The 20,971-nt window shown below is 44.6% G+C and overlaps 3 protein-coding genes across 5 annotated transcripts in view; all 3 read left to right on the forward strand.

Moving 5' to 3' along the window:
* Positions 1 to 14,524, forward strand: part of LOC310670891 (C-type lectin domain family 2 member B-like) — a 221,216-nt gene extending 206,692 nt beyond the window's left edge. The window contains exon 6 of the transcript XR_014507641.1: positions 14,465 to 14,524. The gene's annotated coding sequence lies outside the window, so the exon portion shown is untranslated. The remainder of the gene's footprint in view (positions 1 to 14,464) is intronic.
* The window catches only part of LOC310670910 (C-type lectin domain family 2 member D-like), a 48,179-nt gene extending 28,820 nt beyond the window's left edge, over positions 1 to 19,359 (forward strand). The window contains exons 1-6 of one of the 3 annotated variants that reach the window (XM_083426761.1): positions 10,567 to 10,667; positions 10,998 to 11,084; positions 11,841 to 11,936; positions 14,675 to 14,874; positions 17,648 to 17,745; positions 18,986 to 19,359. In XM_083426761.1, the coding sequence (XP_083282887.1) occupies positions 11,003 to 11,084; positions 11,841 to 11,936; positions 14,675 to 14,874; positions 17,648 to 17,745; positions 18,986 to 19,130 (621 nt within the window). In that variant the 5' untranslated portion in view covers positions 10,567 to 10,667; positions 10,998 to 11,002 and the 3' untranslated portion in view covers positions 19,131 to 19,359. Of the gene's footprint in view, positions 1 to 10,566; positions 10,668 to 10,777; positions 11,085 to 11,840; positions 11,937 to 14,674; positions 14,875 to 17,647; positions 17,746 to 18,985 lie in introns of those variants that run through there. The other 2 variants (XM_083426760.1, XM_083426759.1) reach the window with 2 other exon arrangements.
* Positions 1 to 20,971, forward strand: part of LOC310670821 (C-type lectin domain family 2 member D-like) — a 107,827-nt gene that overhangs the window by 2,307 nt on the left and 84,549 nt on the right. The gene's annotated exons all lie outside the window — the stretch shown is intronic.

Here is a 20,971-nt window from a genome sequence, read left to right on the forward strand (position 1 = left end):
AAGGACCGAGAAATTTGGTCCTGCTTGAGCTGCTTACAGCTTAGAGCAGAGCTTTCCAAACTGTGTGTTTTACGGGGTCTCTCACCTGGTCACACGCAGAGGGAGGATGCTCCAGACTAGATGTGACAGGACGTTCTCATTACTGGAGTAACATCCTCCTGTGTGTCCACTCTGGGCAAATAGGAATACTTGACTGCTTATGTTACATCCCACATCCAACTTGCTAGTAAAACTGTGTTGCGAAATGATGCATTTCTAAAAAGTGTGTCACCAGCATGAAAAGTTTGGAAAGCTCTGGCTTAGACTATTCTGCAGGAGGGCATGGAGGCCACAACCTTGAGGAGAGTCCTCCTGGTTTGTGGTGAGGATATTATACTGCAACATTTTGTTGCTGGTCCCACCAGTTCAATATTTGACTAAGCTGTCATACAGAACACAAAGGTGTTAAACATAGAGTTCTCCAAAGCTCTGTTGGATCAGTCTCACGAGCGCTTATGGATATATGTTTTATTTGTTCCCTACCACACAGGCAATGTTCATGGCTAAAGTCTTCCATTGTTCTCAATGTTGTCCTCTTTATCTTCATCATTGTCCTTGCAGTAGGTAAGTTGCAGAAACTTGGATGCTACTTTCCTTGAAGTTTCTCTTCAGCCACTTGGGATAGCTCAGTCAGTAGAACATGAAGCTCTTAATCTCAGGGTTGTGAGTTCAAGACCCGTGTTGGGCAAAAGTTTTCATCTTCAGCACTAAAGGAATTACAGTGGTACCTCAGGTTAAGTACTCAATTGGTTCCGGAAGTCCGTTCTTAACCTGAAGCGGTCTTAACCTGAAGCAGACTTTCCCATTGAAAGTAATGGAAAGTGGATTGATCCGTTCCAGATGATGAAAAACACCCCCTAAACAGCAATTTAACACGAATTTAACTGTTTCATGAGACCATTGATCCATAAAATGAAGGCAATAATCAATGTACTGTACTATAAAATAAATAAGACAGTATTTTAGATTTTTTAAAATAACATTTATTTCTTTTATTACGTGCACTCATTGTTTGGATGGGGGCTCAGGGTCCTCTTCCACAATCACAATTGGCTTGGCTCCCGGCATTCGCAGAGGCCTCAGAGAGCTTACAATCATTCGTAACCCGAAAAAAGTAAGTTGACACGTTCGTAACCTGAGGTGCCACTGTATAACAGTTCCAGCAGAATTTGCTTTAGATTGGCAAATACTATGGGATAGGGAGAACATAGGGATGACATCATACGTACAGCACCCCAAAAAGGCACCTGCATCCAGCACTGGATGCCTATTATCACAGTGTGTACACAAAGGGAGCTTTTCCATATTTCCCAATTTTTCTTCCCTTGGTCTTGGAAATTGAGATTACCAAGCTCTCAGTTCTCCTGCTCCCCTTTGTCTTCCAGCAATGGGGCAAATGCCTGAACTGTATCCTGCATGAGTGTTCCCTGCAGGGCCAGCCCTATCATGAGGCAGAGTGAAGCAGCTGCCTCGGGTAGCAGATGGGAGATGGGTGGGAGAAAGTAATGGTGAGCTGTTGGAGAAGAGAGCTCTCTGTGCTGCTATTATCTGCCCTATGGCCCCATAGCTCCTGCTGTCAGATATGGTGGAGGACATTGTCTGGTTACAAGTGTAAGATTCAAGTGCCTATCTGTGCATGGAATTGAGAGTGAATGCTTTCTTGTCCTTCACTTTAAACAGCAAGTTATTTGGGCCAACTCCTGGCTTCCGGAGAGGCTTCCTGTAGGTGTGGTTGTCATCCTGCCCTTGGCAACAGAACGTTGTTTCTCTTTAGAGACTGTGTGCCTCAATTTTGTTACTTTCAGCTAATCTTCCAAGATGGCTGGTGAATGGAGTGTATTGTAAAAAGGGATACATATGTGCTTAAGATATATGTGACTTGTGTTTTGCACTTGGGAATTGCAAAGGAATGCAGAAAAGTTATGTTCTAAGGAGTTGTGAGGTAGATAGCTAGGCGCTACTCTGTTTCAGCCGAATGATCCCAGTAGAATCTGTCTGTGCTTCTCAGGGATAGCTAGATGAATAATCCGGTAACATTGAATTCTCTGTACCTATCTTAGTTCATTCTAACAGAACAGAGCAACCAGGTTTCAACCCCGTTTTTGCTGAATGTTGCCCATATAACTGGACTGGTTTTAGAAACAAATGCTACTACTTTTCGGAAGAAGAAGGGGATTGGAACTCCAGCTACGATTTTTGCCTCTCAAACCATGCGTCTCTTGCTAGGATTGAAGAGGATGAAAAGGTGAGGTGTGGAAACATTGTCTGTCTGTCCCAGTACGTTTCCGAGCACAATTCAAAGTGTTGGTGTTGACCTTTAAACGGCCCTAAATGGCCTTGGTCCAGTATACCTGAAGGAGCATCTCCACCTCCATCGTTCTATCAGACACAGAGGACCAGCGCCGAGGGCCTTCTGGCGGTTCCCTCACTGTGAGAAGCCAAGTTACAGGGAACCAGGCAAAGGCCCTCTCGTTAGTGGCACCCGCCCTGTGGAATGCCCTCCCATCAGATGTCAAGGAAATAAACAACTATCTGACTTTTAGAAGACATCTGAAGGCAGCCCTGTTTAGGGAAGCTTTTAATGTTTAATAGGTTATTGTATTTTCAAAGCCATGGTTTGTTCGAGAAACCACAAGTTAACCATGAGTTGTCCTATGGGTGGTCCAAGAAACCATGGCTTTGGCTCATTTCCCAACTGCTCTTGCCTCATGCCTTTGTAGCTTGGTTAGTGGTCAGACAAACCATGGTTAAACAAGGGTGCTGGGTTAGCACATAACACTGAGTGATTGTTAAAACAAACAATCATTTGTAATTATTGTTGTTGTTGTTATTATTTATACCCCGTCCATCCAGTCAGGTCTCCCCAGCCAATCCAAGCAGCTCCCAACAGAATATTAATAATAATAAGAAGTGCTTTTTTCCTTTTAAAAATGTTTAGGGGTACTCTCGTTTTCCTACTCATATTGAAATACTGCCCCTCAATGAGGCCAAACTTAGATTCACAAAATGTTTAGAGGTATGCGTACCCCTGCCTTCCCCCAGAAAAAAAAGCAGTGATAATAATAATAATAAAGCGATAGAACATCAAACATTAAAAACTTCCCCAAACAGGGCTGCCTTCAGATGTCCTCTAAAAATCAGATAGTTGTTTATTTCCTTGACATCTGACAGGAGGACGTTCCAGAGGGCAGGTGCCACTACTGAGAAGGCCCTCTGCCTGCTTCCCTGTAACCTCACAGTAGGCAGTGAGGAAACCGCCAGAACACCCTCAGAGCTGGACCTCATTGTCTGGGCTGAACGATGGGGGTGGGGATGCTCCTTCAGGTATACTGGGCCGAGGCCGTTTGGGGCTTTAAAGGTCAGCACCAATACAGTACTTTGAAGTGTGCTCAGAAACATACTGGGAGCCAATGTGGGTCTTTCAGGACGGCGGTCACTCCCAGTCACCAGTCTAGCTGCCGCATTCTGGATTAGTTGTAGCCTGCAACAAACCATAGCTTCAGATCAGTAAGTAAACCACATAATTCTAACCCATAGTTTAATAAACAATAGTTTAATAAACCACGGCTTATGTGAACCAGGCTATATTGTACTTTAATCATTAAGTTCAAGCATTATGTAGTACAAAGGAGCTGATTTAAATACAGAAATAATTGTAGGGTCATAGCAGTAAACACTGAGCACATAAAATATTTTTTGTTAAAAAGTATTTATTTAAAACAAACACCCACCCCACATTTGTATTGTGTACTGGTAGCGGAACTGAGTTAAGAACTCCATCCAACATTCACTATTAATGAAATAAATGCAGGAAAGAGAATGAGGATGCTAAATTGATGAGAGAATAATAATTATGTTAAAAAATGTTGGAGAATAGTTCTTTTTAATATGTTTTTTTTTATTTTGAGTGTGTTATATTTGTTATAAACTTGGAAATTTTTTTTTGGGGGGGGGGAATGTTAGAGAATAAGAATAACTAATAAGCAGATAAGATATATGTGTCAAATAAGATAATGTGTCAAAAAACCAGAATGGGAAACTGAGGGAAGTTGTGGGGGGAAGGGGAAATTGGGGAACAATATTTTTGTTAGAGAGCCAGTTTGGTGTAGCGGTTAAGAGCAGTAGACTTGTAATCTGGTGAACCGGGTTCGCGTCTCCGCTCCTCCACATGCAGCTGCTGGGTGACCTTGGGCCAGTCACACTTCTCTGAAGTCTCTCAGCCCCACTCACCTCACAGAGTGTTTGTTGAGGGGGAGAAAGGGAAAGGAGAATGTTAGCCGCTTTGAGACTCCTTCGGGTAGAGATAAAGCGGGATATCAAATCCAAACTCCTCTTCCTCTTCTTCTTGTTATATATTATATGATATTCCGATGTCAAAAAATGGTAAAATGTTAATAAAAATTATTTATGTAAAAAAAGAACTCCATCCAACAAATTGCTCTTTCTTTTTTTAAAAAAAGAAACTGGTAAACATTTTAGATTTGTGTAAAGTTTTCAGTTGCACTGTGAACATGGCGGTTCAAGGCTCTAATACCTTCTGGTCTTTTAAAGGCTTATTGTAAACGTCATGGCATGAAGAGAAGCTACTGGATTGGCATCCAACCAGGGATGGGAGAGACCCGGAAATGGCTAAATGGAGACACAGCGAAGTGAGTCCTTCCCATAAATACTGATAATCAAAAATGAAATGTTTCCCAAGACAGCTCAGTATATAATTGTTTATATCAAAGAGCTTCTTCCCTAAGCAACATAATTTTGAACAAAATCACAATTCCCCTGAAATGGGAGTTTAGAATGCAATTTATTTGAAATCCTGCAGGTGACGTGCTTCAGATCACAAGCAGGTGCTACAATAACTATGTTCTACTTTCAGTGTCAGAGGCAACCAGCTGAGGGGAATTGCAAGTGGGCAGAATGGTGCTGCACTCAGGTCTGGCTTGCAGGCTTCCCACTGTGAGAACAGCATGCTGGCATAGTGTAGGGGGGCTGGGGGGTATTATTTGGGGGGGTGCATTCCTCACAATGCCCTGCTGTGTCATGAGCTGGAGGGCACCTTGAGAAGGACACAACAGCTCCTGGCGCTCTGCACCATTTTTACAAGATGGCAGTATTGAGTCAGTGGCTCACGTGCTTCTGGTTTGCACTCTTTATAAAGATTTGAGGAGTGAGGTTATCACGCCTCTATTATTGTCCATGACGGGTCGCTGAACCATTGCTACTGTGTCCTTTCTTTTAGCAGATCGAGATGATCAGGCGACAGCAAAAAACTGCAAGGTTTTTTAGTGGGGAGCAATTAGAATAAGATAAACTAGGGCCCAGGGCCTTTTCAGTACTGGCCCCAACTTGGTGGAACGCTCTGTCACAAGAGACTAGGGCGCTGCAGGACTTGACATCTTTCCGCAGGGCCTGCAAGACAGAGCTGTTCCGCCTGGCCTTTGGTTTGGACTCAGTTTGAATCTTATGTTTTCCTCCCCTCATGGTTTTGATCTATGGGCTACTTTTAAAATGAGGCTGCTTTTTAAATTGCATTTAAACCTGTATTTTAAATTGGGTCCCCCCCCCCCATTATGTTCCTATTGTAATTTTGCTGGTGTTAGCAGCCCTGAGTCCAGCTCTGGCCGGGGAGGGCAGGGTATAAATAAATAAATTGTTGTTGTTGTTGTTGTTCATTATTATTGTTGTTGTTGTTGTTGTTGTGTTGTTGTTGTTATTGATGTAATCCCCCAAAATGTATTTTGTATAGTTAAGGTTTTACCTCTATCTTCAGTACATTTTATTTTGTGGCTGTGGCTGATGCAAATAAAGATTCTTCTCATTCCGATTCTTTTTGCAAGTCTCGCAGAGCAGTGCTGGGCTTGCGGGGTGCTGCAAGTACACCCCTCAAAGCAGGGCAGGATCAGCTGGCCAAGCTCCTCACTTTACGGCCAGGCAGGAGACACAACACAGCTCCACTTTGCTCCAGTGGGCAGGGGTTGCGCCCTGCCCCACAGCACGTTACGTGCCCCCTGGCTTGTGCACGCCCACCGCAGGTGCCAACAGGGAACACTCTGCCACTGTGCTATTCACATGTGTTCCAGGTGCCAAGTGAATTGAGCTGCATTATCCTAACTTGTCAATACCAATTTATTGTTGTAGGGGAGACATTTGACCCTTGCCTGACTCTATATTTTGTGTTGCAGGATGAAAGTCATTGGAACAGGAAAATGTGCCTATTGGAAAGCGCAAGATGACAGTGCCACAGCCTCAAGGTGCACCTCAGCACATCAGTGGATTTGCAGCATATCTGTCAAATCTAAAAATCATGATGAAATATGAATGAAAAATGTGTTAAAGATAGTAAACGTAGTTTCCTCCAAATGTGTTGCGCTATGGTTACCATCATCCCTGCTCATGCTGGCTGTGGTTAATGGGTGCTTGCATCTTGTTCACCACCCACCCCTGTGTTATACAGTGGTACCTCGTGTTACGAACTTAATTCGTTCCGGAGGTCCGTTCTTAACCTGAAACCGTTCTTAACCTGAGGTACCACTTTAGCTAACAGAGCCTCCAGCTGCCGCCACTGGTGAGCCATTTCTGTTCTCATCCTGGGGCAAAGTTCTTAACCTGAGGTACTACTTCTAGGTTGGCGGAGTCTGTAACCCGAAGTGTTTGTAACTCGAGGTGTTTTTAACCCAAGGTACCACTGTATAGGGACGCCATACGACTCAATTTCCTCCGAAAATGGCGTCCTGGATAATTTTTTGAAAATTGGGCAAATGTCCTGGGAAACTGGCAGTGGGGTTTAAATTGTCCCAGAAATGCTTTAGAAAGCTCCAAAAGTGAAAAATTCCTGTGGCTTTTACTTTAAAAAAGCTCAACTTTGGGGCCTTCCTGAAAAAAGCTGAACAACTTATGTGGGATGCAACATAAGCAGTCAAGTACAACACTTCCTGTTTTCCCAGAGTGGACACACAGGGGAATGTTACTTCAGTTGCAGGAGGACTTCCTGTCACACCTGGTCTGGAACACCTTCCCCCTGTGTGTGACCAGGTAGGTGGGCATGACCCTGGGAGACCCCATAAAAGAAAAAAGTTTGGATTTGATATCCCGCTTTATCACTACCTGAAGGAGTCTCAAAGCAGCTAATATTCTCCTTTCCCTTCCTCCCCCACAACAAACACTCTGTGAGGTGAGTGGGGCTGAGAGACTTCAAAGAAGCGTGACTGGCCCAAGGTCACCCAGCAGCTGCATGTGGAGGAGCGGAGATGCAAACCCGGTTCCCCAGATTGCGAGACTACCGCTCTTAACCGCTACACGACACTGGCTGGTCACACAGCCATCCTTAACTTGAAGCCGTGCTGCTCTCTTGATGCCATCCCTCCTTGTTTTTGTTGTTCTTTTGATGCTGATACAACAGTATCAGTACCCACATTCTCTTCTGTAACTCTAAGCCAGGGGTCAGCAAGCCTTCACTCCCACAGAGATCGTCCGTGGGACAGACGGGCACAGCACGACACCAGAAATCGTGTCTGTGCATGTCCGTGGCGCCAGAAATTGCTTCTGCACATGCCCAGATGCCAAAAATCATGCCTGCACAGAAGTGGGAGTGACTGTCCGCAGGCCGGATCCAGAACCCATTCGGGCCGGAATTGGCCCCCAGGCCTTAGGTTGCCGACCTCTGCTCTAAGCTAAAGCCTGCCTTCAGGGATCCAACTGTGAACTGAATGTGAAGAGTAAACTTCTTGTTACATATAAAGAAGATCTTCATGTATTTATTCTTTTTAGGAGGTATAAAAGGGGACTTACCAGGAGCAAAACCCAATCTGGACAAATCCAGATTGGATTGCTTAAGTAAAGAGATTCAAACAAATCTACCAACTAGCTTACTGCTATACACTGGGGAATGTATTCCGCTGCTGACTCACAAGCATGAGTGAGGAAGGATACTATTAAATAAATGTATCCTCTCCTGGTATCTACAACATTCCCAAAACATTCAGGGTGTCCTGGTTTTTACTTCAAAGCTGCAGACTAAAAGCAGAGGGAGCTAGAATCAAATCTGTACTTGCCCGTGAAACTCTGGGTGACTCTGGGCTTGCAACCTTCAGTGTTTTAACATATGTGGCATAAATAATGAAGTCCCCTCTGCTCCTGCCTTTTTCTTTCCCTTCCCTTGTGGAATGTTTTTGCTGAAAATGTACAGCTACAGGTGGAGCCTTTCATTTATCATCTCTCAAACAGCCTCTCTTACAAGATTTAGCACTATAGAGGTGAGAGGTTGCTGTGTATTGGGGTGGGAAGGTGAGACAAAATTGCCTGCATTGCAATGATACGTTTACATTACCTGAGCTCTTGTAGGAGCTGAAATGGATGAGAGTGGATGCCTCTCATCATGCGAGGTTTTGAGCAAGGGACGGGAACCAGGGCTATAAAAGGCCTTCTCCTGACTTAAAGCAGCATCAGTTGTCAGGAAGCAGGCAGTGCGGCCCACTAACCTTCATTACTCTTCAATATGAGGTTCTATGTGATGAATTTGTACCTGGGTCTCACTGCGCATGTTTGTTACATGATGGAAGTTGACGACTGAGAAAGTTCTTCCAGTACTTACACAAATGTCCAGGAACCAGGAGGCTACTGTTTGTGGCAATGAAGTGAACAGGACAGGGGGAGAGGGCAATAAAAGAAGCTGCAGTCCTCTCGCCACCTGCAGCTACCCCCTCCCTCCTACCAGCCTTGCACCTGCAGCTGACAGCAGCAGTAGTCTTGCAACCTCTGCACCTGAGCCAATCTATGTCTCCAGCGTGGTGTAGTGGTTAAGAGTCTTGTAATCTGGTGAACCGGGTTCGCTTCCCCGCTCCTCCACATGCAGCTGCTGGGTGACCTTGGGCTAGTCACACTTGTCTGAAGTCTCTCAGCCCCACTCACCTCACAAAGTGTTTGTTGTGGGAGAGGAAGGGAAAGGAGATTGTTAGCTGCTTTGAGACTCCTTAGGGTAGTGATAAAGCGGGATATCAAATCCAAACTCTTCTTCTCTTCTTCTACAGCTACAAAGCAGAGATGGGGCGAATACAGTGGTACCTTGGTTCTCAAATGTCTTGGTTCCCAAATGACAAAACCCCGAAAGTAAATGTTCTGGTTTTCGAATGTTTTTTGGAAGCCGAACATCCGATGCGGTTGTCGGCTATTGTTTCCGGGGCGCCTGCACCAATCAGAAGCTGCACCTTGGTTTTCGAACATTTCAGAAGTCAAATAGACTTCCGGAGTAGATTAAGTCTGGCACTTTTGTTTTTGCTATTTATTTTGCATTTTATTTTTTGAGGCTTTTTTGGTTAATTTGTTTTTGTGACTGTGTGGATGGTAATTTTTATCATCTACAATACTGTCTTGTTTATTTTATAGTACAGTACATTGATTATTGCTTTCATTTTATGGATCAATGGTCTCGTTAGACAGTAAAATTCATGTTAAATTGCTGTTTTAGGGGGGTTGTTTTAAAAAGTCTGGAACGGATTAATCCGTTTTGCATTACTTTCTATGGGAAAGCGCACCTTGGTTTTGGAACACTTTGGTTTTGGAATGGACTTCTGGGACGGATTAAGTTTGAGAACCAAGGTACCACTGTACTGCTATAATGGTTTTCATTGCAGTAACTTGTAGAGTATTCCTTTCCTGTATTACTAGAATATGCCTTCCTGTTGTGGGCACACAGGAAAGGAATACAGGAAGGCCATATTCTAGTAATACAGGAAAGGAATACTCTACAGTAACTCGCCATCCTTGACTCAGCCAAGGAAATAGTCCAACCCTCTAACCCACTGGTTCCCATAGCTGGAGCCTGCAAAAGCAGAGGGACACACGACACTGAATAAAGGACCAAGCTCATTACTAACACGAACACACAGCCACACACATGCGGAACCCCATACAGTATTTCCCTACACAAAGAGGCAAGTCTGTCGTCAGACGGGGGGGGGGGGGGGCGGGACCTCTGTGACCTTCCAGGTGCGGTTCGACTCCAACTCCCAGCAGCCCTTGTCAGCATAGCTGTCAACGTTCCCCTTATTCCGAATAGAATTCCTCGCAAGAAAAGGGAAAAGTTGACAGCTTTGCTTGTCAGGATGCCCAGTGGACAGCGGTGTTGGGAACTCCCGTCCAGTAACGAGAGAAACCCACAGGTCACTTGAAAACACACACACACACACACACACACACACTTGGGCGAGAATGCTTCTTGCGAGATCCGCCGCCCAACGCAGAGCAAGGCGAGGGGAGATCAGCGCTTCCCATTACTTAACCGCAAGTCGGAGTCGATTCTCTCTCCCGGCCGAAACAGAAGGCGCTCGGAGGCGGCCAGTACTTCGCTCGCTCGGTCCACTGCTGCCCTGCGCGCCCTGGAGCCGCCGAGCCGCCGGCAAAGAGGAGGCAGAGGCGACCCCGCTTGGCAACAAACGGCGCTCCGCCAACTTCTCCTCCTCTTCCTCCTCCTCCTCCCCCTGGAGCTCCTCCTATCAAAGGCTGACGAGGAGAGACCCGCAGCGAATCCAAATTCAAATTGCAAAGTTGAGCAGCGGGCGGGTGCTCCCCAGAGCTCCTCCGGACATCTCCCGTCTTGGAGAAAGCGCGTGCAGAGCACGGGCCAACCTGTGCAGGTACGGCGATTAAAAACCAGCGAATCGGGAGCGCGGGGGTCTCGACGTGGGGGCGACAGTAGCGGCGGGGACGGCCAGCCACGATTGGGAGGGGGGATGTCGTTGCATCCAGGACAGATGGCCTTCCAAGCTCTGCTTAAGACCCTTGCGAAGATCCACTTGCGAAGCTAAGCAGGGTCCGGTATGGTTTCAAACGGGTTGGGGGTAAAAGTGGTGACATCCCTGCATCGCACGGGGTTGGACTAGATGACCCTCGCGGTCCCTTCCAACTCCGCGCAGTTTTTCTTGAGAGGAGCGAGAGCACAGTCTTTTTACCTTGTATGGCTGCAGGAAAGATGGAAGCCGGATCAAAATCTGAGGAAGAGCATTTGGACTCTCCCCACCCGCATGTTGACCTTGAGCAAAGGGAGGCATCAGGTAAACGCATCTCCTTTGCTCCAAGTCTTTGTTCCAGCAGGTGCCGCCTAAACACTTTGCTTCTTTATGGCAGCCCTTTGGCTTCAAGACCTTATAGCTCTGCATTGCACTGGTCTCTCTCTGCCTGTGAGGCTATTGTTTCTGCTCTTCCCAATGCTGCCTTACTATACAGTCCAGGCCAGGTCTGCTCGGATGTATGCCTCGCTTTGTATAGTAGAGCAAGCGTGGTTTCCCGTTCGCTATAATGGGAAAATTAAAAGCAGCTACAGCTTTCTCTCCTTTTGGCCAGATCAGGTGACAGCAAAAACTGCAAGGTTTTTAGTGGGGGCAATTAGAATAAGATCTCTTATTTGAGTATTGGTGTAAACCCCCATAATGTATTTTCTATAGTTAAGTTTTTACCTCTATCTTCAGTAATAATATAATAATAATATAATAATAATTTATTATTTACACCCCGCCCATCAGGTTGAGTTTACCCAGCCACTCTGAGTGGCTTCCAATATTTTATTTTATTTTATTGCTATGGCTAGTGGCCAATGCAAGTAAAGATTCTTCTGCTCTGCTCTGCCTTTTGACCAGAATGAATGAGCTGAGTAGATTAAGCAGATCCAGTGTTTGTTTTTTGCTGGGGAAGTAAAAGGGATTCACTTTCCCCCATGATCCCTTATGAGGGATCCTTATCCAGTCTGCCCTTCTTAAGTTCTCACAAATGCTTATGAGTTTAGCTTTTCTTTCCCCCCCTTTCCTCTGTAGCATCTCGCAAGATCTGGAAATACCTATCAATTAAAGATATTCTTATAGGCATCCTCGTTTTCCTGGTCATCGCGCTTACCATTACCATTATAGCAGGTAAGTTTTCTGAACCTCAGTGTTACTCCCTTAAGATTTTTCTCTTCCCTCTTGGGTCTGAGGTAGCTGCATGCCTTCAGCCAGCTTCTCAAAATCAGAACTTTGGCTATTGCCAGGCTTTCAGCCACTGCCATGTCTGACAGCCTTGCCCAAAGCAGTAGTTCAATGATCCATATTCTTACAAGGACACACTGAGACCATGTGCTTTGGCCACAGATGGGAACATCTGGCATTGGGGGGAAAGAGATGCTTAGCCAGAGGGTTAGAGCAGGGATTGGCAACCTAAGGCCCAGGGGCCCAGATGCAGCCCAATCGCCTTCCCAATCCGGCCCGCGGACGGTCCGGGAATCAGCGTGTTTTTACATGAGTAGGTTTCCTTTTATTTAAGATGCATCTCTGGGTTATTTGTGGGGCCTGCATGGTGTTTTTACATGAGTAGAATGTGTGCTTTTATTTAAAATGCATCTCTTGGTTATTTGTGGGGCATAGGAATTCGTTCAATTATTTTTTTCAAAATATAGTCCGGCCCACCACATGGTCTGAGGGATGGTGGACCGGCCCATGGCTGAGAAATGTTGCTGACCCCTGGGTTAGAGGGTGGTATGGTGGTGAGGTCAGAGCAGTGTGGATGCACCAGCAGAGCCTATCTGACACTCCTGCACAGCCCTGACCTCGCCACCTTCTCAGCGTCCAGAGAAGCAGCAGCGATGCTGCTGTCAGGAGGGTGACTGATAATGGATCCACGCTATGTCTGTTGAGAGGGTGGCTCCACAGTAACCTTTAGTATCATTGGCCCAGTATTGCGGAAAACTCTGCCAATAGAGATTCAGCAGACACCTTCCGTTTCAAGATTATTATTTTTTAAAAAAATAATAATAATTTGATTTTACAAATGTAAGTTTAAAGCAAAACCAATTACATATCCATATAGAGATTTCTCTGAGTATTGAGACTTCCCCCATCCTCTCCATGGGTCCTGATGTCAACATTTACAACTGCATAACATTCCATTATCCACATTTTATATCCATCTAAATTGTCCATAGTGTTTGTTACCTTACAAGTGCGTTTAAAATCCTGCTAATGTTTTCATCTGCTTACACTGGTCTCCTAAATAAATTATAAATTTTCCCATTCTTTCTAGAAGTTTTTGTCTTCTTGGTTCCTGAGCTTTCCAGTTAATTTTGCCTTCTGTTTCAACTTCTGAACGCTTACGCAGGCAATAAAGAATCCAGCTTTCCATAAGAGTTAGCTGGGTTTGTTTTTTTTAAAAAATTAACATTTTCATATGGGTTTTACTGCATGATTTTGCATATAACTATAAACTGCTCTGGCGTTTGTTTGTTTTTATGAACAGTGCTATATACATATTTTAAATAAACAAAATGCAGTGGTACCTCTAGTTACAAATGCCTCAGGTTACAAAAGCTTCTGGTTACAAACTCTGCTAACCTGGAAGAGTTACCTCCAGTTGAGAACTTTGCCCCAGGATGAAAACGGAAATAGTGTGCCAGCGGCACAGCAGCAGCAAGAGGCCCCATTAGCGAAAGCACGGCTCTAGTTAAGAACAGTTTCAGGTTAAGAACAGACCTCCGGAATGAATTAAGTTCATAACTAGAGGTACCACTGTAAACTATTCACCATATCAATTACACCTGGTCACTCTCTGTTGAATCAACAAGTTGTTGAAGTTGTGATCTAAACGGTTGTTGTTTTTATTCTGATTATATATGTTGTGATCTTTTCTGTGAACCGCCCTGAGACCTCTGGGTATAGAGCAGTATATAAACTCTAATAATACAGTCATACCTCGGGCTACAGACACTTCAGGTTGCATTTTTTTGAGTTATAGATCCACCGAAACCCGAAAGTACTGGAACGGGTTACTTCCGGGTTTCGGCGGTCGTGCATGTGCAGAAGCGCTAAACCATGCTTTGCGCATGCGCAGAAGCACCGAATCGCAACCCGCACATGCGCAGAGGCACTGCTGCGGGTTGCGAACATGCATCCCGCACGGATCATGTTCGCAACCCAAGCGTCGACTGTAACAATAATAATAATAGCCTTCAGCAAAGGTAAATTTACCAAGAGGGAGAGATGTTTGATCTTTTCCTGGCTCTGTTTTCCTTCTCCAAATTGCTTTTCCTCGTGTGGTGTTCCGTAGTGGGTAAAGTTGTGACTGGAACCCAGCTTGGAATAAAAGCAGTCGGCAAGAGAAGGGTTAAGTATCCCCTCCCCCTTTGACATTTTTCATTCTCAAAAGAGCCACTCCGACAATCCTGCTTTTCCTAATCAGCAGAGCATGGTTGTGCACAGCTCCCACACAATCTGCCCCGTGGGCCTAATCCAGGAGGCAACCTGGGGACCACAACTCCCCACCAACATGATCAACAAACTCATTATTTCAAAAAAAAAATGAAGAAAGCAGAAGAAATAATCTTATTCATCGTAAATGCCTTTCCAAATGGGTGGATTGGGCAGGTTACCCCAGTTCTCTACAGTGGTACCTCAGGTTACATACACTTCAGGTTACAGACTCCGCTAACCCAGAAATAGTGCTTCAGGTTAAGAACTTTGCTTCAGGGTGAGAACAGAAATCGTGCTCCTGCGGCGTGGCGGCAGCAGGAGGACCCATTAGCTAAAGTGGTGCTTCAGGTTAAGAACAGTTTCAGGTTAAGTACGGACCTCCAGAACAAATTAAGTACTTAACCTGAGGTACTACTGTATTCCTTCCACAGTGACAGCCCCCAGAGAAGCCAAGCAATCAGGTCATCAGCCAGTTCCCTCCGCTGTCTGCGGTCTACCATGTCCACATCACTGGATTGGCTATGCGGGAAAGTGCTATTACTTTTCGAAGACGAAAAGGGATTGGACCTCCAGCAGGATCTACTGCGAGTCACACAATGCCTCCTTGGCTAGGATTGAATATGAAGAGCAGGTAAGAGAGGGGTCCTTTGTCCCCTCTTAGGCAGCATGATGAAACGAGTCGCCTTACCTATGAAGTTAACTATGCATCATAACCTAGAATATCTTGCAGAATTTCAGTGGCTGCTTTTAAGGGCAAAGCGACTTTGGTGCTGGAGATAGTCTGGAGAAATGTAAGAAAGAAAGAAAGAAAGAAAGAATATATATATATATATATATATATATATATATATATATATATATACATACATACATACAGTGGTGTCTCGCAAGATGAAAAGAATCCGTTCTGCGAGTCTCTTTGTCTTGCAGTTTTTTTCGTCTTGCGAAGCAAGCCCATTAGTGGATTAGCGCTATTAGCAGTTTAGCGGCTATTAGCGGCTATTAAAGGCTTAAGGGATTAGCGGATTAGCTGCTAAAAGGCTATTAGCGGCTTAGATCAGCTGATAAGCGACTTAGCGAACAGCTGATAAGCGGCTTAGGGGCTTGGGAAAAAGGCTGGGAGGGGGAAAAAAAACCCAGGAATCGCAAGGCATTTTCGTCTTGCGAAGCACGCCCATAGCAAATTCGTCCTGCGAAGCACCTCCAAAACGGAAAACCCTTTCGTCTAGCGGGTTTTCCGTCTTGCGAGGCATTCGTCTTGCAGGGCACCACTGTATATATCCCATTCCCCCTGCCAGCTGTTTTTCCACTCAGCATCATTTCCCCCCAAATCCTTGCTTACCAGGCGAAAAAGCACATGGGGCATGGAAAATAAAAAAAATTATTTACAGCCCACCCATCTGACCGGGTTGCCCCAGCTAATCTGGGCGGCTTCTAACATAACATAAAAATAAAACTATGCATCACACATGGAAAAAACAACCCCACTCCTGTCATTTCTCTGCTCTAAATTTCCTACTCCTGGTGCTGCTTCACTTAAAAAAGGAGGAGGTTCACTAAACTCCTGGTTTATATGACATATCACGCAAAGCCCATGAGCAATAAGAATATTCTTCTGCAGAAAAAGTAGTAAATCCCATTGAGTTCAACAAGGCATTATTATTATTATTATTATTATTATTATTATTATTAATGCCCCGCCCATCTGGCTGGGCTTCCCCAGCCACTCTGGGCAGCTTCCAACAAAATATTAAAATACAGTAATGCATCAAACATGAAAAGCTTCCCTAAACAAGGCTGCCTTCAGATGTCTTCTAAAAGTCCAGTAGTTGTTCTCTTTGACATCTGGTGGGAGGGTGTTCCACAGGGCAGGTGCCACTACTGAGAAGGCCCTCTGCCTGGTTCCCTGTAGCTTTGCTTCTCACTGTGAGGGAACCGCCAGAAGGCCCTCGGCGCTGGGCCTCAGTGTCCGAGCAGAACGATGGGGGTGCAGATGCTTCTTCAGGTATACTGGACCGAGGCTGTTTAGAGCTTTAAAGGTCAGCACCAACAATTTGACTTGTGCTCGGAAACGCACTGGGAGCCAACGTAGGTCTTTCAAGACCGGTGTTATGTGGTCCCGGCGGCCACTCCCAGTCACTAGTCTAGCTGCTGCATTCTGGATTAGTTGTAGTTTCTGGGTCACCTTCAAAAGTAGCCCCACATAGAGCGCATTGCAGTAGTCCAAGCGAAAGATAACCAGAGCATGCACCACTAATCTCTGATAAGTGTGTGTAAGGGGCTGGGGGGGGTGGATCTGGCCAAGAGTTCAAACCCTGCCTGTGGGCAAGTTTGACAGCTGGGGAGCAAAAGCACAGGGCTCTCTTCAGGTGCCAACTGATAAAGCCAAGGATATAACAGGTGGATGTGGTTGGGCCAAACAGAGTCACGGGGAAATTAGGACCCGGCCCAGGCCTAGTTGGGTCCATGAGCTGGAGGTTTAAAGGATTAGCTACCATTGTATATATACCATGGCAGCCGCTGAGAAGTGAAGAAAAGGATGGGAAAAGAGAAAAGGGTGTTGGAAACAGGGAGAAGGGAGGGGCACTGGTGAGCTTGCAGACTCTCCTTCCTTGGAGGTTTTTAAGCAGAGGTTGGGTGGCCATCTGTCATGGATGCTTGAATTGAGATTCCTGCTTTTCAGGGGGTTGGACTAGATGACCCTCGGGGTCTCTTCCAACTCTACGATTCTGTGACCATTGGCTTTCTCTCCACCCACAACAAACATGTGGCTTCAAGACATTACCCCAAAGGGAATGCAGCCCTTGAAAGAAAAATAGGTTGCCCACTCCTGCGTTACACATGATAGGGAATAAGCCCCATTGAACACATTGAAATGAATGCATTAATGTATTAATGTACAGTGGTACCTCGGGTTACATACGCTCTAGGTTACAGTCTCTGCTAACCCAGAAATAGTGCTTCAGGTTAAGAACTTTGCTTCAGCATGAGAACAGAAAATTGTGCTCCGGCGGTACGGCAGCAGCAGGAGGCCCCATTAGCTAAAGTGGTGCTTCAGGTTAAGAACGGACCTCCGGAACGAATTAAGTACTTAACCTGAGGTACCACTGTATATAATAGTAACAAAAGCAATAAAATTTTACTTATATCCCGCCCTCCCCAGCTGAAGCCGGGCTCAGAGCGGCTAACAACAATAAAGGTAACACAGTTTACATAAAATCAAAATCAATTAATTGAAATGCATTCCAAAATCAATTCATTCTAAAATCAATTCAAAATCAAATTAATGGCAACCATGACTGTTATCATCAACTAGGTGTACTTGCTGACGTTTTCATCTAACATGTTGACATGTGCTTGCGTGTTTACAGAATTCTAACATCCATTTTCTCTGGTCTTCAAAGGAGTATGTGAAGCGTCTGGCTGGCAACCATGACTTCTGGATCGGTCTCAGAAGAGACCCAGGTCAACCCTGGAAATGGCTAAATGGAGAAAATTCAACGTGAGTCCCTTTCAGTTTTCGGTGCTGAAGCGTCAGCAACCAAAACTTCGCCAATTCACTGTTAACAGGATGGATTCTGTGGCTGTTATTCTTCCCAGTATAATTCTGAATCAGATGTCAAAATTTATGCGCAGCTGAAAGCCAGGCGCAATACCAAAAATACCGAATAAGAAACTCAGTTTCATTGAATCTCTGTAGGTAAACAGTTCCCTTTATCTTTCATAGTTTGCTTTCTTTCATAGATCGCTTTCCCCTACAATAAGCAACGGATGGATTTATAAACAATATTTAAAATAAGAAAGCAATGGCAGACTTTATAGGGATTTGTTTATTATTTTTGTGTGCTGTCAATAATCTTAACACATTTATGATATGCTGACGGCCGCAACCTTAGATAGAGGAAAAACCTGAAAAGTTGAATGAGCCACAATTATGAGAAGTGATTGAGGCCTGTTGAAGCATTCACATCTTTGGTCATCAGTTTCATGAAAATCAGCTTGTAGAGGCTCCGAGGGCCTTCTGACGGTTCCCTCACTGCGAGAAGAGAGATTACAGGGAACCAGGCAGAGGGCCTTCTCAGTAGTGGCCCCTGCCCTGTGGAACACCTTCCCATCGGATGCCATGGAAAAAAACAACTATCTGACTTTTAGAAGACACCTGAAGGCAGCCCTGTTTAGGGAAGTTTTTAATGTTTTAATCACTTTTTATTTTTATTATTAATATTCTGTCTGGAGCCACCCAGAGTGGCTGGGGAAACCAGATGGGCGGGGTATAAATAATAAATTATTATTATTATTATTATTATTATTATTATTATTATACAGTGGTACCTCGGGTTACAGATGCTTCAGGTTACAGACTCTGCTAACCCAGAAATAGTACCTCGGGTTAAGAACTTTGCTTCAGGATGAGAACAGAAATCGGGTAGTGGTGGCGCAGCGGGAGGCCCCATTGGCTAAAGTGGTGCTTCAGGTTAAGAACAGTTTCAGGTTAAGAACGGACCTCCAGAACAAATTAAGTTCTTAACCCGAGGTACCACTGTATTATAGTAGAGCTGTTTCAACAATGAGCTTGTTTCCTTTTATTAAACTCTGCTTACATCTCCATCCTTTTCTGGGCTATTTTATTTTAGTCCGCCAGGTTTTTCTCCCACCCTCCACCTTTGTGCTAGACTTTAGAAAAAGCCTGAAGAAAGATCATCTGCCGCTTTGATACAGGTTTGTGATGCTTTGTGTTGCAGACTCAGAATCGCTGGAAAAGGTGGGGAATGTGTCCATCTGGACAATGAAGCCATAGCTGCCGCTTCGGGCTGCCACACAGAACTTCCTTGCATCTGCAGCAAACCTTCCGAATGTTCAAATTCTAATTGTTTATCAGCCTCATAGCCCAAACACTGGAGGAGAGCTGGAGTGAGTGAGTAAAGTCAAGAAAATAAGGAGCCAAGATGACGAATGGATGAACTGGGTAGGATACCACCCTAAGTATGGCTAGGAATTTGTTCTTAAATGCAAATACACTCAGAATTTGTACTATTTGGCAGCCTTGGAGGCGGCTAATAGATACTCCCCAGCAACTGCTGTGTGGAGCATCTAGTAGGATGGGGTACAATTTAAACTAATTGTTATGTACTGATGTTCTCACCCTGGGCCAGCAGGGGGATACTGTAGATAGTTTTCACTCAGGTCCACGTCAGTTATTTTAGGCGGGAAACCCTGGGTTGTTGTTGTTGCTACAATGTTGACAGCCGTCTCCTATAAAAGCAGGCCGGCTGAGCTGTTTGCTGTTCAGTTCTGTTCCAGTTTACAAAATAAAGAGCTGCTCTGGAGAAAGCACTGTGTCGTCTGATATGTTCGCCCACAACTTAACACTAATTATCTCAAATTTGAAAAATACTCAGCCATGCAGTTAGAATACTTAGAAGGAGTGATACTAAAATGAAATGGAAATGGAGTTCATTGTAAGGGAAAGGACAACGTGCACTTAGAATTTTACCATGTAATATAGAATTTATATATATATATAAGTTTTTTTAACATTATTTTCAACAGTAATTAAAAATACTTTTACATCTTATTCAAATTTTTGACTTCCATCAATCCTGTCTGAAAATCTCTCAGTATGCATTTCTTATCTTCCCTATTACATTTCAAACTCATAACCAATATCTCTATCTTTTTCTACTTTGTAACACTTCGTATATTTCTCCTTGCAAAGCTTCTTGTAGTCCTACTAGCGTAATTTGTTGATTACAGTTGCTCTTCAAATAATTCATATACAGTGGTGCCTCGCAAGACGAAAAGAATCCGTTCAGCGAGTCTCTTCGTCTAGCGGTTTTTTCGTCTTGCGAAGCAACCCTATTAGCGTGTTTAGCGGCTATTAGCGGCTATTAAAGGCTTAAGGGATTAGCGGATTAGCTGCTAAAAGGCTATTAGCAGCTTAGTGCCTTAGAAAAAGGGGGTGGGGAGCGAAAAAAAAGTGCAAGAATCGCAAGACATTTTCGTCTTGCGAAGCAAGCCCATAGAGAAATTCGTCCTGCAAAGCGCATTGAAAAACGGAAAACCCTTTCGTCTAGCGGGTTTTCCGTCTTGCGAGGCATTCGTCTTGCGGGGCACCACTGTACTTCTTCCAATCTTCTGCGAAACTCTGGTCCTTCCTGTCATTTTGTCCAATTCTGCATAGTCCATTAATTTCGCCTGCCATTCTTCTTTCGTTGGAATTTCTTCTTGTTTCCATTTCTGGGCTAACAAATGTAATATTGAAGTTTTAGGCTGAATTTTGAAGGTTTGTAATAAGTGACAGCACTGAGACAGTTTGGTGTAACGGTTAGAGTGTTGGACTAGGACCTGCGAGACCAGGGTTCAAACCCCCGCTCAGCCACAAAATTTGCCACAAGACCTTGGACCAGACACTGTCTCTCAGACTAACCTGCCTCCCAGGGTTCTAGTGAGGATGAAATGGAGTGGCGAAGAACCCAGTATGCTGCCTTGTGGACACTGACACGTTGATCTACCCTCACCAAATAGTAATTTTTTTTTTGCAAACTTAATTTTTCTTTATTTTTATAGTTTTGCAACCTAAATAATTGTATTTTTCAAAATCAGACCATGGCTTCTTCAAGTAGACAAAAAATGTGTAAACAAACCTGAGGCCTTTTGTTATGTATGTGGCTGCTACGCACTTCCTCGTCAAAGATGAAATATAACAGTGTTTGTGAGGCGTGCCTATA

This window comes from Podarcis tiliguerta (genome assembly GCF_965153285.1).
Source record: "Podarcis tiliguerta genome assembly, chromosome: 2".
NCBI classification, from domain to species: Eukaryota; Metazoa; Chordata; class Lepidosauria; order Squamata; family Lacertidae; genus Podarcis; species Podarcis tiliguerta.